This window comes from Rhineura floridana, chromosome 2, assembly GCF_030035675.1.
Source record: "Rhineura floridana isolate rRhiFlo1 chromosome 2, rRhiFlo1.hap2, whole genome shotgun sequence".
In the NCBI taxonomy this organism is placed as follows: Eukaryota; Metazoa; Chordata; class Lepidosauria; order Squamata; family Rhineuridae; genus Rhineura; species Rhineura floridana.
Window position 1 is genome coordinate 217,271,201 of NC_084481.1, and position 25,541 is coordinate 217,296,741.

Below are 25,541 nucleotides of genomic sequence, written 5' to 3' on the forward strand. Positions count from 1 at the left end.
ATGGCCTGACTCAGGGTAAGGCCGCTTCCTGTGGCCTTATGCCATTTTCCTCACAGTGGCTGCTTCCTCTAGCTGTAGTTGCTACATTTCTTTGATTCTGCACATGACACCACATGTCATAAGAGGACAAATAGGCTTACTTCCCACGCAGTTGAACTGAGCACTTCTGTCTTAACAGAGCACATATTTGAGGACATATTGTGATGCAATCCTTTGCAGGTTTTATCCGGAGGGGGAAGAAGGCTGTCCCCAGCCTGGCAGAAGCTCCTAGGAAGCTCACCTACTGGCCATGGTGGAGTCTAGCTATTGTTTTATTCCCACAATCATAAGATTTACAAAGCAGTAATACCTATTTTATGACTGCTTGATTTTGACTTTATTTTCTTTGTATATTTTGTATTGTTTCGTATAAACTGCTCACAGATTTTTGTGGATTAAGCGGTATATAAATCTTGTTGAATAAATTAAATAAATAAAACTACACGGAACATACAGGCTATTATTGCGGACAGTCTGTGGTAGGATAGGATGATATCAAGTGAAGTTGTACCTAGAGTAGACCCATTGAAATCAGTGGACCTACTATGACCTAAGCTAATGTTGGATATCAGCCATGCATCCCGACGTATATGGGTTGTATTCAGCTAAGACCTACTCAGAATAGAGTTGGACTACGACCTGGGAGACCACGGTCCGAATCCCCACACAGCCATGAAACTCACTGGGTGACCTTGGGCCAGTCACTGCCTCTCAGCCTCATGAAAACCCTGTTCATAGGGTCGCCATAAGTTGGAAGACTTGAAGGCAGTACAAGTTAGTCATATATATTAACTTCAGTGGATTTACTCTGAATAGGACTATTAACTTCAATGGATCTACTCTACTAGCATTGAATACCATCCTATAATATTTGCCTGTATGGCTGGTATTCTCCCAAGACCTTTTTTTACGTTGGCTGTTTGTTCCATTGCATTCAACTTGATTCCAGTTTGATGCCTGGTGTTTGCTATTTTGTTATTGACAATAATGTGTTTTTTGCTCAGCCCAGAATTAAAACATGCACATACCTAGATTGCAGAGCATATGCTGTTTTGTGCCTGGCAGAAATAATCTGTCACCTGTGGTTCCTTCCTCCAAAAAGAAAAGAAACACACAGTATGATGTAGCAAACAAGAAAATCCATCTGCAATCTATTTGGGCTGCAATTGTGTATTCACATACTTGGGAGTAAGGCCCATGCACTCAATGGGGATTACTTCTGGGTAGACATTTGTAGGATTGTGCTATCAATTAGTTTGCTCTGCCTTGGCTTGGACTGACACAGGGTTGTATCCCGTGCTGTGTGTACAGAGTTCCACTTGTGCAAAAGGACTCCCCTTTCCTAACCTTTCCCCATGCACCCTCAAAATCTGCTCTGGAGGCTCCTCCAACCCCCCTGAGGCAGATTTGTTTTGGGGGGGCTGCAGGGGAGAGGAAGTCTGCTGTACTAATAGAACAGCAGAGTTGGATACAACCCATGGAAGTTCTTTTTTAAAAAATGGGGGTTGGGGCTGTTTTTATTTATTTATAACTTGCTTTTTTAAAAAAGAAATTGCCAGGGTGGCTTACAAAACAATAATACCAAAGTACAATATATAAAACAAATGCAAGAAAACAAATGGCTAAAAGCAACAATTTGAAAACTTTACTTCACCTGTAAGCGATCGCAAGAGCCACAGACTTTTCAGCAAGGTAGCTTTTCTTATGGTTCTTCAAAGAGGTAATGGAGTAGCAGCTCACTAGAAAAGCTTTCATCCACTTTGGTATGCCCGTTGGGTAGTTATGGTGAGATGGCCTCTTAGAATATGAGAACGACCCAGCTCTCTTTAAATGCAGATCACAACAATCTCCTTTGGATGTTCTATATAAGATTCTTGCATTCTCTTAACTATATTTTGTTGCATTAGAATATCTTGCCTTTTTCTTTTTTAGTGATCTGTCTGGTGTTTAATGAAAAATAACGTGACATTGCCTTCCTCTTTATTTTCTAGCGAGGATGAAATGGAAGAAGCAAATGGAACTAACCCTGTTGATATTGAGGTTGAACAAAACAAGGAGAGCAAAAAAGAGGTATTTTCCCTAATAATGCTTTAGTACATTTAAGGTGGGAAGAAATCCCATGTGAACCTTTTTAGACAATGCTGGGTTTTATTTGTGCTTTCTTTATTTTCACCGTAACTGTTACTCTTGGCTTGTTGCTTTTTGTTTGGATCATTTGTGATGAACTCCCACTCACGTCTACATACTAAGAAAAGACCTGCTGGATCAAACTAAAGGTCCATCTAGTCCAACATCCTGTTTTCCACAGTGGCCAACCAGTAAGGCATGAGTGCAGTAGCTCTCTCCCACAGATGTTCCCCAGCAACTCGTCTTCAGAGCCATCACAACGAATAGCCCTTCATAGCCTTATCCTATTATGAATTTATCTAATCGCCTTTGAAAGCTGTCCAAGTGGGCAGCCATCACTACATCCTGTGGTGGCAAATACCGTAGTTTGTGCCATGTGAAAAAGTAACTACCTTTTGTCTGTCCTGAATCTCGCACCCTTCAGCATTGCTGGATGATCTTGGGTTTTAGTACTATGAGATAAAAATAAATGCTTCTCCCTGTTAAATTACTCCCCACCATGCATAATACAATATACCTTTGTCAACCCTCCTCCATACCTTTTCTCTAAACCTAAAAAGTCCCAAATGTTGTTACCTCTACTTAGCAGATTTGTGTCAGCCCCCTGATCATAAGAACATAAGAAGAGCCTGCTGGATCAGGCCAGTGGCCCATCTAGTCCAGCATCCTGTTCTCACAGTGGCCAACCAGGTGCCTGGGGGAAGCCCGCAAGCAGGACCCGAGTGCAAGAACACTCTCCCCTCCTGAGGCTTCCGGCAACTGGTTTTCAGAAGCATGCTGCCTCTGACTAGGGTGGCACAGCACAGCCATCACGGCTAGTAGCCATTGATAGCCCTGTCCTCCATGAATTTGTCTAATCTTCTTTTAAAGCCGTCCAAGCTGGTGGCCATTACTGCATCTTGTGGGAGCAAATTCCATAGTTTAACTATGCGCTGAGTAAAGAAGTACTTCCTTTTGTCTGTCCTGAATCTTCCAACATTCAGCTTCTTTGAATGTCCACGAGTTCTAGTATTATGAGAGAGGGAGAAGAACTTTTCTCTATCCACTTTCTCCATGCCATGCATAATTTTATACACTTCTATCATGTCTCCTCTGACCCGCCTTTTCTCTAAACTAAAAAGCCCCAAATGCTGCAACCTTTCCTCGTAAGGGAGTTGCTCCATCCCCTTGATCATTCTGGTTGCCCTCTTCTGAACCTTTTCCAACTCTATAATATCCTTTTTGAGATGAGGCGACCAGAACTGTACACAGTATTCCAAATGCGGCCGCACCATAGATTTATACAACGGCATTATGATATCGGCTGTTTTATTTTCAATACCTTTCCTAATTATCGCTAGCATGGAATTTGCCTTTTTCACAGCTGCCGCACACTGGGTCGACATTTTCATCGTGCTGTCCACTACAACCCCGAGGTCTCTCTCCTGGTCGGTCACCGCCAGTTCAGACCACATGAGCGTATATGTGAAATTAAGATTTTTTGCTCCAATATGCATAATTTTACACTTGTTTATATTGAATTGCATTTGCCATTTTTCTGCCCATTCACTCAGTTTGGAGAGATCTTTTTGGAGCTCTTCACAATCCCTTTTTGTTTTAACAACCCTGAACAATTTAGTGTCGTCAGCAAACTTGGCCACTTCACTGCTCACTCCTAATTCTAGGTCATTAATGAACAAGTTGAAAACTACAGGTCCCAATACCGATCCTTGAGGGACTCCACTTTCTACAGCCCTCCATTGGGAGAACTGTCCGTTTATTCCTACTCTCTGCTTTCTGCTTCTTAACCAATTCCTTATCCACAAGAGGACCTCTCCTCTTATTCCATGACTGCTAAGCTTCCTCAGAAGCCTTTGGTGAGGTACCTTGTCAAATGCTTTTTGAAAGTCTAAGTACACTATGTCCACTGGATCACCTCTATCTATATGCTTGTTGACACTCTCAAAGAATTCTAATAGGTTACTGAGACAGGACTTTCCCTTGCAGAAGCCATGCTGGCTCTGCTTCAGCAAGGCTTGTTCTTCTATGTGCTTAGTTAATCTAGCTTTAATAATACTTTCTACCAGTTTTCCAGGGACAGAAGTTAAGCTAACTGGCCTGTAATTTCCGGGATCCCCTCTGGATCCCTTTTTGAAGATTGGCCACTTTCCAGTCCTCAGGCACGGAGGAGGACCCGAGGGACAAGTTACATATTTTAGTTAGCAGATCAGCAATTTCACCTTTGAGTTCTTTGAGAACTCTCGGGTGGATGCCATCCGGGCCCGGTGATTTGTCAGTTTTTCTTATTGTCCATTAAGCCTAGAACTTCCTCACTCGTTACCACTATTTGTCTCAGTTCCTCAGAATCCCTTCCTGCAAATGTTAGTTCAGGTTCAGGGATCTGCCCTATATCTTCCACTGTGAAGACAGACGCAAAGAATTCATTTAGCTTCTCTGCAATCTCCTTATCGTTCTTTAGTACACCTTTGACTCCCTTATCATCCAAGGGTCCAATCGCCTCCCTAGATGGTCTCCTGCTTTGAATGTATTTATAGAATTTTTTGTTGTTGGTTTTTATGTTCTTAGCAATGTGCTCCTCAAATTCTTTTTTAGCATCCCTTATTGTCTTCTTGCATTTCTTTTGCCAGAGTTTGTGTTCTTTTTTATTTTCTTCATTCGGACAAGACTTCCATTTTCTGAAGGAAGACTTTTTGCTTCTAAGAGCTTCCTTGACTTTGCTCGTTAACCATGCTGGCATCTTCTTGGCTCTGACGGTACCTTCTCTGATCTGCGGTATGCACTCCAGTTGAGCTTCTAATATAGTGTTTTTAAACAACTTCCAAGCATTTTTGAGTGATGTGACCCTCTGGACTTTGTTTTTCAGTTTTCTTTTTACCAATCCCCTCATTTTTGTGAAGTTTCCTCTTTTGAAGTCAAATGTGACCGCGTTGGATTTTCTTGGCAATTGGCCAGTTACATGTATGTTTAATTTAATAGCACTGTGGTCACTGCTCCCAATCGGTTCAATAACACTTATATCTCGCACCAGGTCCCGGTCCCCACTGAGGATTAAGTCCAGGGTTGCCGTCCCTCTGGTCGGTTCCATGACCAACTGGTCTAGGGAATAGTCATTTAGAATATCTAGAAACTTTGCTTCTTTGTCATGACTGGAACACATATGCAGCCAGTCTATGTCCGGGTAGTTGAAGTCACCCATTACTACCACATTTCCTAGTTTGGATGCTTCCTCAATTTCATATCTCATCTCAAGGTCTCCCTGAGCATTTTGATCAGGGGGACGATAGATCGTTCCCAGTATTAAGTCCCTCCTGGGGCACGGTATCACCACCCACAACGATTCTGTGGAGGAGTCTGCCTCTTTTGGGTTTCGAGCTTGCTGGATTCAATGCCTTCTTTCACGTATAGAGCGACTCCGCCACCAATACGTCCTTCCCTGTCCTTCCAATATAGTTTATATCCAGGGATAACCGTATCCCACTGGTTTTCTCCATTCCACCAGGTCTCCGTTATGCTCACTATATCAATGCTCTCCTCTAAGACCAAGCACTCCAGTTCTCCCATCTTGGTTCGGAGGCTCCTAGCATTAGCGTACAGGCATTTGTAAGCAGTGTCTCTCTTCAAGTGTCTTTGGCACTTGTGGTTTGGCCTGTGGTAATTTTGCTCTTCTGAATTTATATCCTGTGCCCCTGCTCTCACAATGCCTACTTCTAGGCCTACCCCTTTTAAAATTTCATCATTTCTTTGGTTTTTATCCCAGGGGGGAGGTTTATTCCGAACCGGACCTTTCTCAGCTCCTGTCGGGTTTCCCCCCTCAGTCAGTTTAAAAGCTGCTCTGCTACCTTTTTAATTTTAAGTGCCAGCAGTCTGGTTCCATTCTGGTTCAAGTGGAGCCCGTCCCTTTTGTACAGGCCCGGCTTGTCCCAAAATGTTCCCCAGTGCCTAACAAATCTAAACCCTTCCACCCGACACCATCGTCTCATCCATGCATTGAGACTGCAAAGCTGGGCCTGTCTGGCTGGTCCTGCGCGTGGAACCGGTAGCATTTCAGAGAAAGCCACCTTGGAGGTCCTGGCTTTCAGCATCCTACCTAGCAATCTAAATTTTGCTTCCAGGACCTCACGGCTGCATTTCCCCATGTCGTTGGTGCCAACGTGCACCACTGACTCCTCCCCAGCACTGTCTACCAAACTATCTAAACGACGGGCGATATCCGCAACCTTCGCACCAGGCAGGCAAAACACCTTGCGGTCTACACGCCCATCAGACACCCCACTGTCTATGTTCCTAATGATCGAATCACCCACTACAAGGATCCCTCCACCCCCTGGAGATATATCCTCGGCACGAGAGGATAGCTGCTCATCCCCCGAGGAATGGGTCCCTTCTAAGGGATCGTTTCCCTCTTCCTCGGCTGGATGCTCTCCTTCCCCGAGACCATCGTTCTCCATGATAGCAGGAGAGCTATCATCGTTGGAGTGGGACACAGCTATAACGTCCCTGAAGGCCTCCACACACCTCTCTGCCTCTCTCAGCTTTTCCAGGTCTGCCACCTTGGCCTCAAGGAAATGAAGTCGTTCCCGGAGAGCCAGGAGCTCATTGCACCGAGAGCACACCCACGACTTCTGTCCAACAGGCAGATAGTCGTACATGCTGCAGGCGGTGCAAAACACTGGAAAGCCCCCACACCCCTGCTGGCTTCTTACCTGCATAGTTTTGTTTGAGGTTTATTACGTCAATGGGTTGGAGACTGTGGTTTAGTTGAGGTCAGGGAACAGAAGGGCAGAGTGGGGGGCCCTGGCCTCCTCGCCCTGCTGCCGAACTCGCGCTGCTGCTTAACTCGCCTTGACGCTTTGTCAGCTGGGGCCTTGACACTTCGTCAGCTGGGGCTCCCTCTAGCTCGTGGAGCTTTGGTTGCCCTTTTTCTAGCTGTACAATATCCTTTATGACTAGGGTAGCCAAGGTGGTGCCCTCCAGATGTTGCTGGACTACAGTTCTCATCAGCCCCAGCCAGCATGGCCAATGATCAGGACTGATGGGAGTTGTAGTCCATCGACATGTAGAGGGCACCATGTTGGCCACCCCTGTTTTATGAAAGGTTGCAACCGGAACTTCACAAAGTATTCTAAGTGCAGTCACACCATAGATTTGTGTCAAGGCATCCTGATATGGGGAGTTTTATTTTCCATCCCTTTCCTAATGACTTCCAACACGGAATTTGCCTTTTTCATAGGAAGCTACACATGGGGCTGACTTAAACGAACACCACTTACACCAGCATGAAACCCAACTTAGGAGGCCCCAATCAGAGACACTTTCTCTCATGCTTCTGCAGTGTGGCTTGCATTCCTGCCTAATTTACCCATACTTCACTGCCCTTTGCTCCCAATATCATTAGAGCAGAAGCTAAACCACCATAAAACATAGAGATGGACTGGATGTGGGCAAACAAGCTGAAAATGTATCCAGATGAGACCAACATATTTAGATTGGGGGTTCCACGAATCCATTAATATGTGACAGTTCTGAAACCTTTAATGCTCTAAATGGCCTTTGAACCAGGACATCTTGAGAACTTCCTCCTTCCATGCAAACCTGCCTGGATGCTTAATTTTATAGCCAAAGCCCCCAAATTCCTTACCATTTGGAGAAGAGCAAGCAGGGACACATGGCAGGTCCCTTTCAGTTGTAGCACCCAGATGGCAGAACACTCTCCCCAAAGAGGTCTACTTCATTATATGCCTACCTCCTGGCTGGCCTTTTGATGTGCAGCCAAAAATCAGCCTTTGAGCTGATTTGGAGTGGCTTAAGCAATCTACTTTTGGCTTCTGTGACTGTGTTGCTGTTGTGTTATAATTTTATTTTATGTTAATCAAGCAGTTTTAAATCATGTTATTTTAAACCACCCTGAGCATTTAGAAAAGTAGGAAACAAATATTCTAATTAATAAATAACAATGTAGACATAGGTACACACAAGAGTGCCACTACCAAATTTTTTGCACTTGGCTCATGGTTTGTGCAAAGGAAGGGTGAGCTGGATTTTTAAGGCATTGTTATATCATGATAACTAGGAACATAGGAAGCTGCCTTGTATCAAGTCAGGCCATTGGTCCATCTAGCTCAGTATTGTCAACTTTGATTGGCAGTGGCTCTCCTGGATTTTCAAGGGATTGAAGCTGGGGCCTTTCGCATGCAAGCAGGTGGTCTACTACTGAGCTACGACCCTTCCCCAGAACAAATCTTCAGTGTGATAAAACATTAATATTTAAAAGGAACATGAACCAAGCAGTGTTAGAACCTCTGCATCCAGTACAATTTTCCCTTCATGCTCAGGATTCTAGCTTGCAAATTGGAGGGCTATGTACAAGAATGTTGTCATCTATACACTGGGGTTGCACACAAGCTAAATGCAGCCTGCCAGACACTTGACAAACTCCCTTGTTCTTGATCCCTCCAGGCAGGCAAGCAGCAAAAACAGGGGCTCTCAAAACCCTTGTGGGCCTTGCATTTTTAACTGGTGGGCTATGAATGTTTGATGGGTCACATAAGTTGCACAGGCTTATCATAAATATAGCTGTCTTGGCAGATAATGCTCATGATTTTAAGAAGCATTTAGATCAGGGCTGGGAAACCTTTCGACCTCTAAATGTTATTGACCATAGCCAATGGCAGGGGATGATGGGAGTTGAAGTCCAGCAAAATCTGGGAGGCCAAAGTTCCCCGGCCTTGATTTGGAGCTTTTGGACCTCTTTATCAACTTCTAGGAATTGTCACGTTAGGAACATTGTACTTTATTTGTAAATTTTATTAATTACATTTGTGATTAATCAGTCTCCAGATTATGTAGAACAACTATGTTACAGCTACAAAACAATAGACAAAAGAATGCAAATTTACAAACAGATACCCAGTTCGACCTGCATTGAATTGAATTAAATATGAATTTTAAAACATCTGAATAAATAATATCGGGCCCAAGATTCCCTGAAGGAGTTTGAAAGGGGGACCTTATTTTTAAATGGTAGCAATAACAACATTGCAACCCAAATCACCTATTTAAAAAGTGCTTGCTTGGCTAGTAAAGCATCAGTCAGCTCTTGGTACTCTGATGGCATAAGTGATAATCTTACTTGCTTCAGTCAGAGCAGGGCTGGATGCAAAATCAAATTGTGACATTTCCCTTTAACATTTTGTGGCAAACAGCATTTTGCAAGCTCTGAAAGTGCCACGTTGTATGTGGCTGCTATCTGATTAGCTCTGAGGATATCTGTCAACATTATATTTAACACTGAAAATGATGGGAATTAAATCGTCATCTGGAAGGCAATAGCTAAATTGTATATTATAGGTGTGTGTAATTTTGAATGTGGCAAACTAATCTGCTATTGAGAGGGAACTTGGCAAAAGTGCTTTAATTTGGATGTCGTCATTATTCTTTTATCCTTTGACATCTTCCCATCATGTTTTCAAATTTCATCTGCTTGTTGTGAGGACTAGAGAGTTTGGTAAATTGGAATTATATTTGAGCAGTCGATGGTAGGTGTCCACCAATGACAATATTGCTTTATATCAGTCTCATGATAGCTTTGAGAAGCCAGTGTGATTACTGAATTCTTAAGACTAGCATCTGTAAAAATGAAGATTAGAGGTGACCCTTTGCCCGCCCATGGTTCTATAGGCTGCCCGCCCATGGTTCTATAGGCAACTGTTTTTCTTGCACCATGAGTGAAGTTGTTGCCATTGTCTCATGGTGGGTTCTGTGTGGAGTTTTGTCTTAGTGGGTCGTCACAACCTATGCCATATCCCCAGGACAGCTCTTTGTCCCAGTCCAAGGGCCATTGGGGTTTCCCATAGTGTGATTTGAAAGTAATTGCTCGATGGTGGGAGAAACCAGTCATGTGAATCCACTGTGTCAAGGCTGCCATCCTCAACCATTGACTAGAAGTCACTCCACTTAAAAATCAGGTCAGCTTTTTACTTTTTTATCAGGGCAGACTTAATACTTTTCCACTACAAGATAATAACAACATGGTTTTAGATGGCACTTATTCTTATAGTGATGTACTTGCTGCTACCCAGTGCAGTTCCTGGCAGACCATGCAACTTCAACCCATATGGGTTGTTTATTTGATTCCCCTTCCCCCTCCCTCCACACTCTTCCACCCAGTTGGGAGCCCTTTGCCTATCTGGGAGCCCAGAGTGGCACAAAATAGAATTAAAACTATCAACACAAATTAATTCACAACACCGCTAAAAGCACAACTGTTGGCTTCCTGGGCACCTATTTCCCAAAGGCCCAGGTGAATAAATAAGTCTTTAGCTGGCATCTAAAGGCCAGCAATCATAGAATCATAGAATAGTAGAGTTGGAAGGGGCCTAAAAGGCCATCAAGTCCAGCCTTCTGCTCAATGCAGGAATCCAAATCAAAGCATTCCCGACAGACGGCTGTCCAGCTGCCTCTTGAATGCCTCCAGTGTCGGAGAGCCCACTACTTCTCTAGGTAATTGATTCCATTGTCGTATGGCTCTAACAGGAAGTTTTTTCTGTTGTCCAGTCGAAATGTGGCTTCCTGCAACTTGAGCCCATTATTCCATGTCCTGCACTCTGGGATGATTGAGAAGAGATCCCAGCCCTCCTCTGTGTGACAACCTTTCAAGTACTTGAAGAGTGCTATCATATCTCCCCTCAGTCTTCTCTTCTCCAGGCTAAACATGCCCAGTTCTTTCAGTCTCTCCTCATAGGGCTTTGTTTCCAGTCCCCTGATCATCCTTGTTGCCCTCCTCTGAACCTGAAAGGGACAGTTGTATTTCCCCAGGGAGGGAATTCCCAAGTCTAGGGAGCACCACTGAGAAGGCCCTGCATGATATAACCACTCTCTGAATCACCACCAGTGGCAGCACCATAAGCGGAATCTCTTGCAGTGGGTCATAATTGCTACAACCCATGCTGTTAGGGGTGTGGGGCTTGCACGGTGCATAACCATGGTGATTACCATGTCTCTGAGTTAATGCTGCATGAAAGCAGCTATAGAATGTTGGCAACCACATTTCTGTGGATAACATGCACTGCTCTGGATAAGGAAGCAGCAAGCCAGCATGGGAAAATGCAGGGATGGGAAAACTGTGCCCTCCAAACTCCTGCCAGCACCAGCCAGCATGGCCAGTGGTCAGGGGTGATGGGAGTTATAGTTCAACAATATCTGGAGAGCCATTCCTGGCATAATGGTTAATATGTAGTTGTGGGGAAGGGCTATAGCTCAGTGGTAGACTACATACTTTGTATGTTATTTGTTATCTAATTTTGAGAATTGTTATTTAATTTTGAGAATTGTATTATTTTATTGATGTATTATGTTCTATTGATGTATTGTTATGTTCGTTTTCTTTTGTAAGCTGCCTTGAGGGCCTTTTGGCCATAAGGCCGGGTATAAATTTAATAAATAAATGACTAATTTAATAAATAAATAAATAAAGATGTGGATAGTCCCAAGTCCAGTTCCTGGCATGGCTGCTTCCTGCCTGAAACCTTGGAGAGCTGCCATTGGAGAACCATTGTCAACAATACTAAGCTAGATAAGCCTGTGACTGTCTCATCTAAGGCGGCTTCCTATCCTCCTATGCCAAACTAGTACTGGTCTAGATCCAGGTTCAAAATCCTCACCCAGCCAAGCAGCTCACTAGGTGACCTTGAGCCAGTTTAATACCTCTCAGCCTAACGTACATCGCAGGGGCATTGTGAGGATTCAACGGGTGTGGAGAACCATTTACACTGCCTTGAGTCCCTTGGAGGAAATGTGGGATATGAAGGCAGGGTATTAAATGAATAAGCATGCTTTTGCTTTCGTTGGACTGCCTCTTCACTGTTGAATTCTGGAAATGAATGCGTTTCCTGTGCCGTCGTGTTCCTTTTTGACAATCCCTTTCATAATTTTTACATTTATTTTTTAATTCTTAAGTGACAGATGGATGAATTTATCCAATAACACCTAATGAAGTACTGCTGGAGGAAGCCTTCACTTTGGGAGTTTACTGTGACACTGAGCGATAATTAAACACAAATTTAATACAGTTTAAATTCTGTTAAATTGCCTGCCTGCCAAATCCTCAGTCCGGGAAGCTTAGGTGTGTATTGTATTTTTGTGGTGATGAGAGCCTCTTTTAGACATTTTCTCCACAAATGCCAGAATTTCCTCCTTACCCACCCATCACAGGACTTTGCACCAGCTTGCTGATCTGACCTCATAGGGCTTTTTGTAAGATCTACTATATATTTTGGAAAGTTATTTGTTTGTCTGTTAGCTATGCATTTGGACACCTCTTAAGATGTCACAACCAAATTTTACATCATGATTCCTGAGACTAAAGAGCAAGTTTTTGGCTATTTTCCGGAGCCATTTTGAATCAAGATGGTGGGTGGAACCTTTCAAAACTACACTGATAGTAACCAAATGTTGCATGATGATTCCTGAGACCAGTGAAGCAAGTTTTCATCTATATGTGGATATAATTGGCTACAATTGGCCACTCTGAAACAAGATAGTGGACAGAACCTTTCAAAACTGCATTGTTTTAGCCACAGATTTGTCCCTTAGACTTCCAGGCACGAGGCTGCTAATGTTTTATAATATGGCCTCATCCGGCTCCAACAGGGAGCCCACTACACTGCTTACAGGTTTGCAGCACCTGGTCCATTGGAGTCTTCCCACCATCTGAATTCTATGCTGCCCTGGGCTCCTTCTGGGAGTTAAGGCGGGATATAAATTAAATAACTAAATTGACCAGTGATAGATCAGACAAGTTCAAAATGTTTTTAAAAGTTGGATTAAACTATACCTACAAAAAACACGGAAGACAAAGCAATACATATAAACCGTGGCAGCTGGTGGCTCCATGTCAGTGGGGCAGTGGAATCCGGTCTGGGTTTTAGTCTGAACTTTCGAAGAGTTGTCCAAGATGCATACAAAGGTTTTAGACACATAACAGTCTCTTAGATTGCAAACACATCTGACCTCTGATTGCCTCAAATATAGATCTGACCCTGGGTCTGGTTTTTCTTCCTGCTGTTTGTCTGTATAATTAATCAGAAAATGATTTACTGGCGATATAAATATACGTATGTGAATATGTGCATATTGTTCTAGTCCTATAGCTGGTGTGGGAATAATTTTGAGCTCAATTGTGGCCCGCATTCAAACCAAAGAATCACCCCGAAGGAAACCTTTAAAATGCTGATCCTTACTACCTGGCACCTGTTTCTAGGTATGCTAGTACTTGATGTACCGAAAGGAAAGCTATGTGATGGTAGCACTACATGCTGGTAGCTTTAGAGTAACATCCCTGTTCTGCAACAAAACCTTGAACTTGGCTCAGTAGCTAATAGGCAGCCAGTGCAGAGACTTTCAATGCTAATATAACTAAGAAGAGCCCAGCTGGATCAAGCCAGTGGGTCCATCTGGTTCAGCACCCTGTTCTCCCAGTGTCCAACCAGATGCCTATGGGAAGCCCAGAAGCGAGACCTGAGCGCAGCAGCACTCTCACTTTAAGATATGTAAACCTAGAGCTGCATTTTGCACCAGATGCAACTTTCGAATCAGGCACAAGAATAGCCCTACACACAGCACGTTAGAGTAGTCTAATGGTGAGTTCCAGGAGGCGTGCTCTTATATAGATTCAAAGTGTGTATTGTTATTTGGGGAACAGTAGAGCACATGCTTTGCACGTAGAAGGTCCCGGATTCAATCCCTGGTGTCGCAGGTGGGGCTGGGAAAGACTTGCCTGAGACCATGGAGAGCTCCTGCCAGTCGCTGTGGGCAATACTGAGCCAGATGGACCAGTGGCCCGACATGTTCCCTTGCAAAAGAAGACAGACACAGTTCAGAAGACTAATAAAAGATGCCACTTTCCCTTTTTTCATTTTATTTTATTTGGCATCTTTTTCTGGCACCACCAAGGCCACGATTGTCTCTGTAGGATGGATGTTCTTGGATAGGTGTATAATTAGCTAAAAGTTTTGAAATCTCTTTGACAGGCGTTGCTTATGACAAATGTGGGCTTTGGCTCTGCCTCAGCTTCATCCTTCAAAGCCTTTGATTGCCACTGGCACCCTGCTGTGCAGCTGAGAACAGTGGACCTAGCCTTGCATGGTGAAAGTCAAAGTTAATTTGTATCTGCTGTGTTTTCCAAAAGGAAACAGATGGTTGCAATGTTTGAGTTCAGGTCTCCTTTGCAGCCAAGCAGTGTGTGTTGGATTGCGCACCCTTGTTCATCACACTCTCATACAGCTAATCTGGGCCATCGCTTCCCCTCTACCCACCTCACCGCCCCAAAATTGCTAAGGCACATTCAGTCACTCTATGCACAAGGACAGTCTGCCTCTGAAGGATACATATGTTTGTGTGCACGTGTCTGAGGTCTTAGAGTCTAGGAATGGAGACCAGTTTTTTTAAAAAATATATTTATTATTGCATTTCTCAACACAGTTCTCCCCCTCCCAATTGTATCCTCACAACAACCCTTTGAGGTAGGTTAGGGCTGAGAGACAGCAACTGGCCCAAGGTCACCCAGCGAGGTTCATGGCTGAGTGGGGATTGGTCTCCCAGGTCCCAGTCCGACGCTCTTAACCACTACACCACATTGGCTATATGTCTCTTTGGCAGCAGACTCTGTTCTGTGTGCCTAAGTCTCTGTCTGGTATCAGCAGTGCTCTGTGGGGAGGGGTATGATAAGGCTCCTGGCCACAATGGTTATGTGCTACCTCCAGTGTCAGAGGCAGAATGCTGGTTGCTGGGAATTAGAAGTGGGGAGAGAGCAGCTCTTAGCTTTACACATCTAAAAGTGAGAGTGCTCTTGCGCTCAGGTCCTGCTTGTGGGTTTTCTATAGACATCTGGTTGACCACTGGGAGAACAGGATGCTGGACTAGACAAGCCTCTGGTCTGATCCAGCAGGGCTCTTCTTATGTTGTCATTCTCTAATAGGCAAAAAACCTTGCTGTTTAAGAATGTACTATCGCCAACAGATATTTCAATCAAACCTTAAGAAGCGAGGAAATTGGGCAGCTATAATGAATGTACCAGGGGAGCAGGGGACCTGACCTCCTGTCTGAGATATTGTGCTGCCCTACACATTTGCCAAAATGCAAACACAAATTGGGTTGGTCTTTCACAGTCCAGTCCACTACCTGTGTAGCCACTCTCATGGCTGTATAATTTGAAGGGGTGAAGCAGTAGCATGAGGGAAACGCACAACCCTTCTCCCACCTGCTGCTTTTCCTCTGCCATCCCCCTCCCCCCAAAGGTCCCCTTTCTGTACCCTGCTTTTCTGCTTCAAATAACACCTCCCACTGCTGTTTTCCCTGTGTTTGGCAGATACCCGGTGAAATGTCCTCAGGTACCTTTGAGGAGCTTTCACTCCTTTCATCATTGTCAAGCTGCCAGGGGACTACTGATAAACTGGATTAGATGGGGATCTAGTTATTCTAGTTTCTCACATGCTGTGGAACCGAGACACCACCCAATGTCTACTGCAGGGGTGGGGGAATTTTTTTCAGTCCGAGGGCTGCATTCCCTTATGGTTGATGTGGCCCTCCGGATGTTGCGGAACTTCAGCTCCCATCATCCCTGACCATTGAGAATGCTTGCTGGGGTTGATGGGAGTTACAGTTCAGCAACACCTGGAGGTCCAAAGACTCCCCCCTTGACGATACCGTATGGGAACCCTTGCAGGGACTGCATGCCAAGGGTGGGTGGGGGCAGAATCGAAAGTGGGCAGAGCAACAGATATCACTCTTGGTTTTTAATTTTATTTTTCAACAGTGCTCTACATTCCAGCTTTATAAAAGTGAGAGGTTTTTATGCCCCCTCTCTCAATCTAGGCAAACAAGAAGCACAGTTCAGGGACACATTTGAACCAGGCCAATCGCTCAAGGATAGCAACAGGGCAGGGCGGGTGAGGGGCATGGCCTGAGAGGAGTACCAAGGGCCAGATAAAAGGGCTGGGAGGGCCACATTTGGAATGCAGGCCAGGAATTGCCCATCCCTGGCTTAATAGGCTATTGTGCTGTGGACACTGTTAATAACTATTTGGAATAATTGCTTTGCTTTTACGTCACGGGTTAGTTCTGCCACCATGATTGCCTTGAATAAAGATGGAAGTTAGCAATCAGAACTGCCAGCACAGTCTGCACATCTGTAGTCCTGCAGCTGATACAATCCAAAATGATCCTGTGAGATTATAAGAGGATGTACATTTCCCTCCCCCTCCCCCCTTTTCACTGTCATATTTTTTGGAAATGACGTGGTCAGGTTTCTCTCTCCCTCCCTCTCTCCCTATTTTAATTAAAAACTTGATGAACTCTCAGTCCGTCGCTTTATCATTTGGTTAAATGGTATTAAAATTAATATGAGAATTGGAAGAAATTATATCAGGGTCCCCCACACAATCTTCGTGTCAGAATTGGTTTTCTTAAAGCTTGTTAACAAAGTGGATTCTCCATCCCTTTCCCCTCATTGTTTGTGTGTTCTTGTAATCCTTTGATTTTCATTTTTTAAAAAATGAATAATTGCTCCACACCCTCGTCAAGTCCTAGGATAGGAACATGGGAGGCTACCTTATACTGAGCCAGACAATTAGTCTGTCTAGCAAGTGTTGTCTGCACTGACGGGCAGCAGCTCGCCAGGGTTTCAGACAGGCTTCTCTCCTAGCCCTGCCTGGAGATCCCAGGGAGGGAGTGAACCTGAGGCCTTCTACATGCACAGCATATGCTCTGCCTCTAAGCTGCAACCACCCATCCTCAGGACAAGTTGTGTTGCCTGTTTAGGGAGTTTAGGGGAGGTATTTTTCTCAGACTAAAAGGAGGAAGCAGCGTGACCTCTGCATGCCTAGCAGTCTTCCTAAGATTAAAATAGTAAGGAATGCTCAGAGTACAAATGTTTTTGAAGGTCCTATCTTATTCTCCTGTGTGTACTTCGTGTTATCCATAAGAAACCAGGAGAGAAGCAGAACGTAATGTGTGTTTTGTTTAGAGAGAGAGAGAGAGAGAGAGAAATCTGTCCTGGAACAGCAGGTAAATCCGTTTCTTTGCTGAAACACAAGACAACATCCTCGATTCATAATCCGAAATAGCATTCTTTCTGTTGCATACCTTGTCCCCAAAATACCTTTTATTTAAGAGCAGATTCCAGACCCATGCAAAAATCTTTATCTTGGTGTTTGGCAGTGCTGCATCTAAAAATGAATGAGCTTTAAGGATTACTGCAATCATCTGACCCTTCATGTTTTGCCTTAAATTAGTTTCTGCTTCTTCGCTGGCACACAGGAAATTACATATCACACTTAAACTTTACTCTTCTATTCTGTCTCTCTCGCTCAACCACCTGCACACTCACTCAACAAGCTAGGCCTTTTTTATTTTTCTGGCACAGAAGTAAAGCGACATACTGGTGGCCTGGCTTTGGAAAGAGTGGCTTGAATTGGATAGCTTTGAGCCTTAGAAAGAGCTGAGGTGTTGCATCTTTTGGTGTGTTTGCACTTTCATTCAGCGACGGACATTCACCTACCTAGTGAAAAGCAGTAGCAATCTTCTGTAAATTTAACTTACTATATATGCCCCTTTTTAGGGTTGAATCCTCACGAGGCAGCTTCCAACATATAAAGACTTAATCAAGTCAGTCGAACATTCAAGACTCAAATGTAACCACAAACCAACAGTGGAATCTGTATTGATTTTTATTTTATTTTATAAGAATATTTATATACCACCCACTGATATAAAACATCAAGGTGGCATACAACAATATATACAAACACAATAAAACATAAGATATCATTAAAAAAAATATAAATATGACTGGCTCATCTTGATTTTTTAAAAAGACCAATTGAAATAGGCCTTTCAGCATCCAAAAAGGCTTTGAGAGACATCTGAAATTTAGCAGTGAGGATGTTTGTCAAATCTCTGTTGGAAAAGTGTCCCACAGGATGGGACTGGTGACATTAGGTGCCCAACTTCTAGTTGAAGCCTGTTCTGCTTCTGAAACATAGGGGGAACAACTAACAATAAAGCAATATTTCCAAAACCTTTTAAAAACCGTGCAATCCTTCCGTTTGTTTATTCCCTTACATTTAATATCCCACCCTTTTTCGTTCATGGAACTCAAGACAGTATGTGTTGGGGGTTTCCAGGCGTTCTCCCATCCAGGCAGTGGCCAGATCCAGACCTGCTTAACTTCAGCAAGGTGGTGGCTTTATATGCCCTTCTGAACTTGTGTTACTTTCTGGGGGAAGGCTGAGCTCCAGGTTTGACATGTTGGGCCCCGGGAAGTTGCTTGGGATGGGCCTTCCATCAAATACTTGTTGGCAGGAATGGACTACGGTGCCAAGTGGAGGTCCAGGTGTCCTTGTTTTTGCCTCCATGGTCAAATACCAGCTGCTGAAAGCCATAGGAGGGGAGACCCCTCTTGTGCTCAGGTCCTGTTTGTGAGCTTCCCATATGTATCTGGTTGGCCACTACGAGCAGGATGTTGGACTAGGTGGGTCATAGGCCTGATCCAGCCAGCTCTTCTTATGTTATCAGTGGCTGCTAATCCTGATAGCTATGTTCAACTTCTGCTGTCAGAAGAAATATGCTTCTGAATTCCAGTTGCTGGAAACCACAAAGGGGAGAGTGCTGTTGTGCTCAGCACCTGCTTGCGGGCTTCCCGTGTGTATTTGGTTGGCCACTATGAAAACAGGATGCTGAAGTAAATGAGCCACTGGCCTGATCCAGCAGGGCTCTTCTTACGGAAGTAGTCCAAGCTGTGGCTGCTGTGTAAACAAAAAATGAAGTTCTCTAAATAAAATAGGTAATAGCTTGTTTTGTGTGTGTGTGTGTGTGTGTGTGTGTGTGTTTCATTTATATACCGCCCCATAGCCGAAGCTCTCTGGGCGGTTTACAGCAATTAAAAACATTAAAAAGAAATATACAAATTTAAAAACACAAAAAATAATTTAAAAACACAATTTAAAAAATTTAAAAACAATTTAAAAACACATGCTAAAATGCCTGGAAGAAGAGGAAAGTCTTGACCTGGCGCTGAAAAGATAACAGTGTCGTCAAGATCTCTAGCATTTTATCTCATTTCATGCTTCCTCAGAACCAAACTGGAGAATTACAATTCTGGAATTCTAGAATTTGTTTCTGAGGAAGCGTGAAACAAGATAAAATCCTGGAGATCACTTCAACTATTACCTACATTATTTGGACAACTTTGTTTTTTTTTATATAATGGCCACAGCTTGGGCTACTTATGATTTGTAATTTTGTACACATCTATTTGCATATGACTACATGTATTGTTTATGTTCACTGTCATTTTATTGTCGCTTGCATTCCTGTGACTTTGGATGGAATTCAAGGCTAGTCCTACTCCGAGTAACCCATTGAGGTTAATGGGAGACCAGGTTTCGAATCCCCACACAGCCATGAAGCCCACTGGGTGACCTTGGGCCAGTCACTGCCTCTCAGCCTCAGAGGAAGGCAGTAGTAAACCACCTCTGAATACCCTATTCATAGGGTTGCCATAAGTTGGGATTGACTTGAAGGCAGTCCAGTGGAAAGGAAAGCACTTAGGTTCATTAATTTTAGTGGTTCTACTCTGAGTAGGCTGTAGTTGGATGCAACCCTTTATTTTACTAAGTTTTTTGTTACTTAATAGTCTCTGGTAGTTTTTTTGTGGGACAGTGGCCAGTGCATGCTTGTGTGCCCTAAGCTCTTCCTGATGGGAGCGCTGCTGCTGCCACCACATAATCCATCCTATCCACACCCCAGTCCCTGCTGGTTGCTAGGCCCCCCTGCAGCTGTTCCAGGTGAAGGTCAGGGCCTAGACTAGCCAGCGCTGCCTGTTTGTTTATTTTATATCAAAATTTTATATAGCACCCTTCATCAAAAAACTGCAGGGCGGTTTACAACACAGGACAATATAAACTACCTGAATAAAAATGTAAGTGTCATGCTGCAGTTTGCAGCGCCACAGACAGGTGCTGCTGCAAAGTGTAGAGTGCATGTTTCCACCCCACACCCCACCTGCATGCCACTCCCACACCCCACCTCAGCAAGCAGGCAAGGCAGCAGTGTGGACAGGGGGCTGACTGGCTGGCCCAAGGCCTAACTGCACTGCACGGCAGCACCATTTGTCCAGGGGAGACATTGGTGTGGCATCGGCGGCAGCCTGGTGCGTGGAAAGCCGGTTTATAATACTAAGGCATACAATAGATAGTAAGAGATAGTAGATCATGAACATTATGAATCCACACTAAACAGCAACGCCAAGTTATTCACAATGTCATCCCAGCAATAAACTCCATAACCCAATTGTAAAATACAGAGTTTCATAACAGTTTTACTTACTTATCTCAGGTGCAGCTATAGAACTTAATGCATATGTAACAACAAGAGCCTCCTGACAAATAAAGGAGGGGGAAATCAGCAGCATATCTAAATGTTATTGTTAATTATGCCAGCTCTATTCCAGCGTGCATACATTGGGGATGCAGTGCTGGCATCATTTACAGCTCATTGTCAAGTGCTGCACGTGTGTTGAGCAGGTCCACAGTTCTGTTTTGGTCCAGACCACTGCCAATGGTCCTACTGGGGACTCAGCCATTACCCCATCATGATGGGGGCTGTCTTGCTAATCCCAAGTAGCAAGCAAGACAGAAATTATGATGATGATGATGATTTCACTGCTACTGCTAATATTATTATTGTTACCTGCCCTTCATCAGCAGGGCCCAGAGCAGGTTCAGGCTTGATATACTCATGAGACTGATACAAGCTTTGAAAAAGGTCATCGCTCAGTGGGAGAGCATCTGTTTTGCATGCAGATGTTCCTAGGTCCAATCCACCAATTGACAAATCAATTAGTTATTGTAAACCGCCCAGAGAGCTTCAGCTATGGGGCGGTATATAAATACAATAAATAAATAAATAAATCCCTGGCATGTCCAGGTAGAGCTGGGAAAGATTTCTGCCTGAAACCCTGGAGAGCCACTGCCAATTAGTGCAGACCAGGGGATCCCAAACTGTGGTATGTGAACCGCCAGTGGTCCATGAGCTTCATTTAGGTAGTCTGCAACTTGTCCATGGGGGAAAGAAATTCTGAGCTAGATGGATCCATTTGGTCTGACTTGGTATACGGCAACTTTCTGTGTGAGCAGCTGCCAGCAGGCTCATAAGCCATGGTGGAATTGCTAGTGCATGCAAGCTGGTGCTTGCGTGTGGGGCCAGTAATGTGGCACCTGCAGTTTGTGCAGTAAATGTGGCCATTTTTCAAGCCACTACAGTTGCAAAAAAGAAACAAAAAAAGGCCTGTACAGAGGTGGCAGTTCCATGTGCGGATATAGTTTGCAATGAACTATCTAGGCTTACGTATGGCAGATTCCTACTTTGCAGGTGTCTCCAGTGGAAACAGTTCCTCAGGTCAAGAAGGAAAAGCACAGTACCCAGGCAGCTAAGAACAGAGCCAAGAGGAAACCCCCCAAAGGAATGTTCCTTTCTCAGGAAGATGTGGAGGCCGTCTCCGCCAACGCAACAGCCGCTACCACCTTGCTGAGGCAACTGGATATGGAATTGGTCTCCATCAAACGACAGGTATGAGCGCTTTCCCTGTGACAAATCATGGCTTATTTTTAAGCATCCAATACATATTTTAAAAAGGAGCTGCCATCGGTCTCAATTTTGTGGCTCCCTGGAGGATTTATAGCTCAGACGAGATGTTTTGCATCAGGATGAAGCTTGATTAACAAGCTGTCAGCTGAGCAGCTTGTTTTAGGATGGAATGAATTCAGCTTGGGTTCCTGTTTACAGTGCAGCAAGGTATAATGTGTGATTTGCTAGCTTCCTGCCTCTTCCCCAAGATGCTACTGCAGACTACTATAAATCACAGCACAGTTCCTATGCTCCTTTGTACTTTTGGACTGAGGTGTTGTTGTTGTTTGGAGAGCATTTGTATTGGCCAACTATTTCCCCCACCCCCAACACCAACTTTTACTCATATACAGTGCTATTTCGCGGTTAAAAAATGAGGTGCCAGCACTCGCATCTTGATAAAAGTGCTGTGGGTACCAGAACAAAATGACTGCTACAGGCAGCAAAAAAAGAGGCGACAGTACTCCATACCAGTTCATCACACACAAAACCCCCAGCATTGCTCATATAGTCATCTTCCATATATTCAAAACCAGAAATACACAAAGATAGCATCTGTTTTCCTGTCATACCATTCCTATGCAGGATTTCTCACCTTTGCTTCCCCCCACCCAAAAAATTTGCAGCAGTACTTGCTGTGTGGCACAATATAGTCTAGCTGTTGCTGTGCCTTAAGTCCTCAACGTACTTACCCATCCCAATCCCTGGCAGTATATACCACCTCTCTCCCTCCCTCCCTCTCTCTCAAGTGCTTTGTCTTGAAGGGTTTGCTCCCAGGTGTTCTAGGACAGGCCTTCCCCGATGGCTGATTAGGGATGGGCGAGAGCAGGGCCAGCACCAAACGGCAGCCAGGTCGGGCCCTGCCTGAGGACCACAGAGGCCTCTGATGGGCCCCTTGATAGGGTAGGAGAGTAGCGCCCCCCTTCCGCGATCTGCTGCAGAAGGAAGCTTCCGAGCCGCCCTCGCTCCACCTCCCTCCCTCTCCTGTCTTTTGTGGCTACACACACTGCACATGCATGGCTGCCATTAACCAAGATGGCGGCCAAGTTTTCCCTAAGGGGCTGATACCTGCTATGTGCGCGCATCCCTGCCATCAACCAAGATGGCGACAGGGGCAGCAGCACCTTAGGGAAACCTCGGCCGCCATCTTAGTTAATGGCAGCCCTGTGCACGCAGTGTGCGCAGCCACAAAAGACAGGGGAGGTAGGTAGGTGGAGCGAGGGAACAGGTGGGCGGCTCGGAAGCTCGCGATCCACGGCAGCAATCTTGCTGCAGGTCGCAGAAGGGGAGCACAAAGCAAGGTAGGTAGGTGGGCGTGCGTGCGTGCTTGCGTGCATGTGCCGGGGGCAGGCTGGTGCCAGCCCTGGTTGAGAATTTTGATTCAGTTCTCATATCAAGCCGAATTTATCAGATTCGCACTTTCCAAAACAATATGAGACCTGGAGAATTTTCATGAGTATTATCTTTTTTAATGAAATCACAAATTGCTGTAGAAATGTGGAGAATGGAATTTAAGACTGTAGGAATGAGAAACTGAAAGAACTGAAATTGACAGATCTTTCCATCCTTATGGGTGATGTGACTTGTTGCCAAGGCAGATGTAAGCTCCGCCCAGACCTTTCCTAGTGTGTTTTGACTGGGCCAAGTGGCAGAATTCCAGTTGCCTTCCTTCCAGTCAGTGCTACAGAAGACGCTGTGTGGCAATTGTTGCGCTCATGATTCACTGACAAGTGTTCTGATATTTTAAAGGAGGTTTTCTCTTTTTTAAATTATTATTATTGCAGAAGCATGTTACTTCATTTGGGCACTCATAGCATTGCTCCCTTTTCTCTTGAACCAATTACCAATTGTCAGATTTGGATGACTTATGTTTATTGCAGCACTTTAATTACTGATAATAAAAATTTAGGAGCTATACTTTCGCAACACTTTCCATTCAGGTATGACATACATCAGAGGTGGGAGCATCACTCAAAGAAGTTATTAAATATTTTGTGCCCTTTATGAATATGACCTAAGGCTGCAGTCCTATGCATGCTTAGCTGCGAGTAAATCCAGTTGAACCTATGAATAAACATGCATAGAATTGCACTGAAAGTTAATGTAACCATCTTTGCCACATTTTCCCTTTGCTTACACCAATTCACTGGTCAACACTAATTTTATTGCCAATGATGTTTGATCGATTTTAGGGTAACTTTGTGTCGCTGATTCCGAATATGGCATCGGTTTTGCTATATTGGCTCTAATTTTTGAGATAATGGATGCCCCCATTGAAAAACATAACAAATTCAAACAATTTAATGGTCAGGAATAGCCAACCCACAAATGACATGGAAACTGTCTCAAATCATACAAAAGTAAACACATGAAGTACCTAATGGCGTTGTATTCAGTACAATAACATTAAGACAAAGTAGGCTGATTCAGATAGTCACAATTAATGCATAGAAAAACGCTGTGTGTACGATTTTCTTTTATGTGGGGCATCAGGACAATCACGTTGGAGGATCCAGCAGTAGTCTGCCATCATGTGTCTGTCCCATCTGCCTTGATATCTTTCCTCCATCACCTTTATATCCTGATGGAACCTCTCCCCTTGTTCCTCACTAAAATCACCATGATTATCCAGAAATCTGTCTAAGTGGCTATGAAGATAGTGTACCTTTATGCTCATATTAGTACCCAAATGTTTAAAGTTAGCGAGCATGTTTTGCACCAATTCTTCATAATTGTCTGCTTTGTGGTTACCCAAGAAGTTCTTGACAACTGAGACATAACTGCACCAGGCAGAAGCTTCAACATCATTCATAAATTTAGTGAAATTCAAATCATTGATGAGTTTACGAATTTTAGGACCATCAAACATTCCTGCTTTTAGTTTTTCCATAGTCAGTCCAAGGAACGATCTACAAATGTATTTGAAGCAATCACCATCTTTGTCCAAGGCCTTAACAAATTGCTTCATCAGTCCAAGCTTGATATGGAGTGGTGGGAGAATGATTTTTTCTCTGTCAACCAGTGGCTTGTTAATGATGTTCGCTGAACCTACAGTCATGTGTTCCCTTGAAGGCCATGTCACTTTTTTCCAATGATCTATCCACTTTGCTGCCCAAGCAAGAAGTTCACCATCTTTAGATCAACACAAATAGACCACTGGTGCTCATGATAGCAGAGCTTCTGCAAGACCATTTTGATATTTTCATATTCTTCTTTAAGTTTTGTTGAGTGAGCAATTGGAAGAGATGCATAGCGGTTACCATTGTGCAATAAAACACATTTCAAGCTTCTGGTGGAGCTGTCTATAAAAAGCCGCCAATCTTCTGGTCGATATTCCGGTAGTCCCACTTGGAGAAGAAGTCCAGGAATGTTAAAGTTCTTCATCTTAGCTGAAGTATGGAAGAAGTCCCTCCTCTCTTGTCCGATAAGATGTTATGTTAGCTTCCGGCTGTAAACAGTTCTTTTCCATTAGCCTGGATGCTAAACGTTCAGATGCTTGCTTTGACAGACTGAGGTCTTGTATCAGATCATTGAGTTCTTTTTGGGAGAACTGCTCAGGTGTTGAAAAGCTTTCTTCATATCCACTTCCAGGGCTACCACCTGTGCTACACTCCACATCCAGCATTTCTTCAACATCTGACAATGGAAGGTCAGGCAGTGAGGTAAACACTGGTATGGGAACGTCTTCGCTGTGT

At 44.1% G+C, this 25,541-nt stretch overlaps 1 protein-coding gene across 2 annotated transcripts in view; it reads left to right on the top strand.

Annotated features, from left to right (window-relative positions):
- Nucleotides 1-25,541, top strand: part of RCOR1 (REST corepressor 1) — a 172,851-nt gene that overhangs the window by 123,674 nt on the left and 23,636 nt on the right. The window contains exons 7-8 of one of the 2 annotated variants that reach the window (XM_061612205.1): nucleotides 2,031-2,109; nucleotides 21,592-21,789. In XM_061612205.1, coding sequence (XP_061468189.1) covers nucleotides 2,031-2,109; nucleotides 21,592-21,789 — 277 coding nt within the window. Of the gene's footprint in view, nucleotides 1-2,030; nucleotides 2,110-21,576; nucleotides 21,790-25,541 lie in introns of both variants that reach the window. The other variant, XM_061612204.1, reaches the window with a different exon arrangement.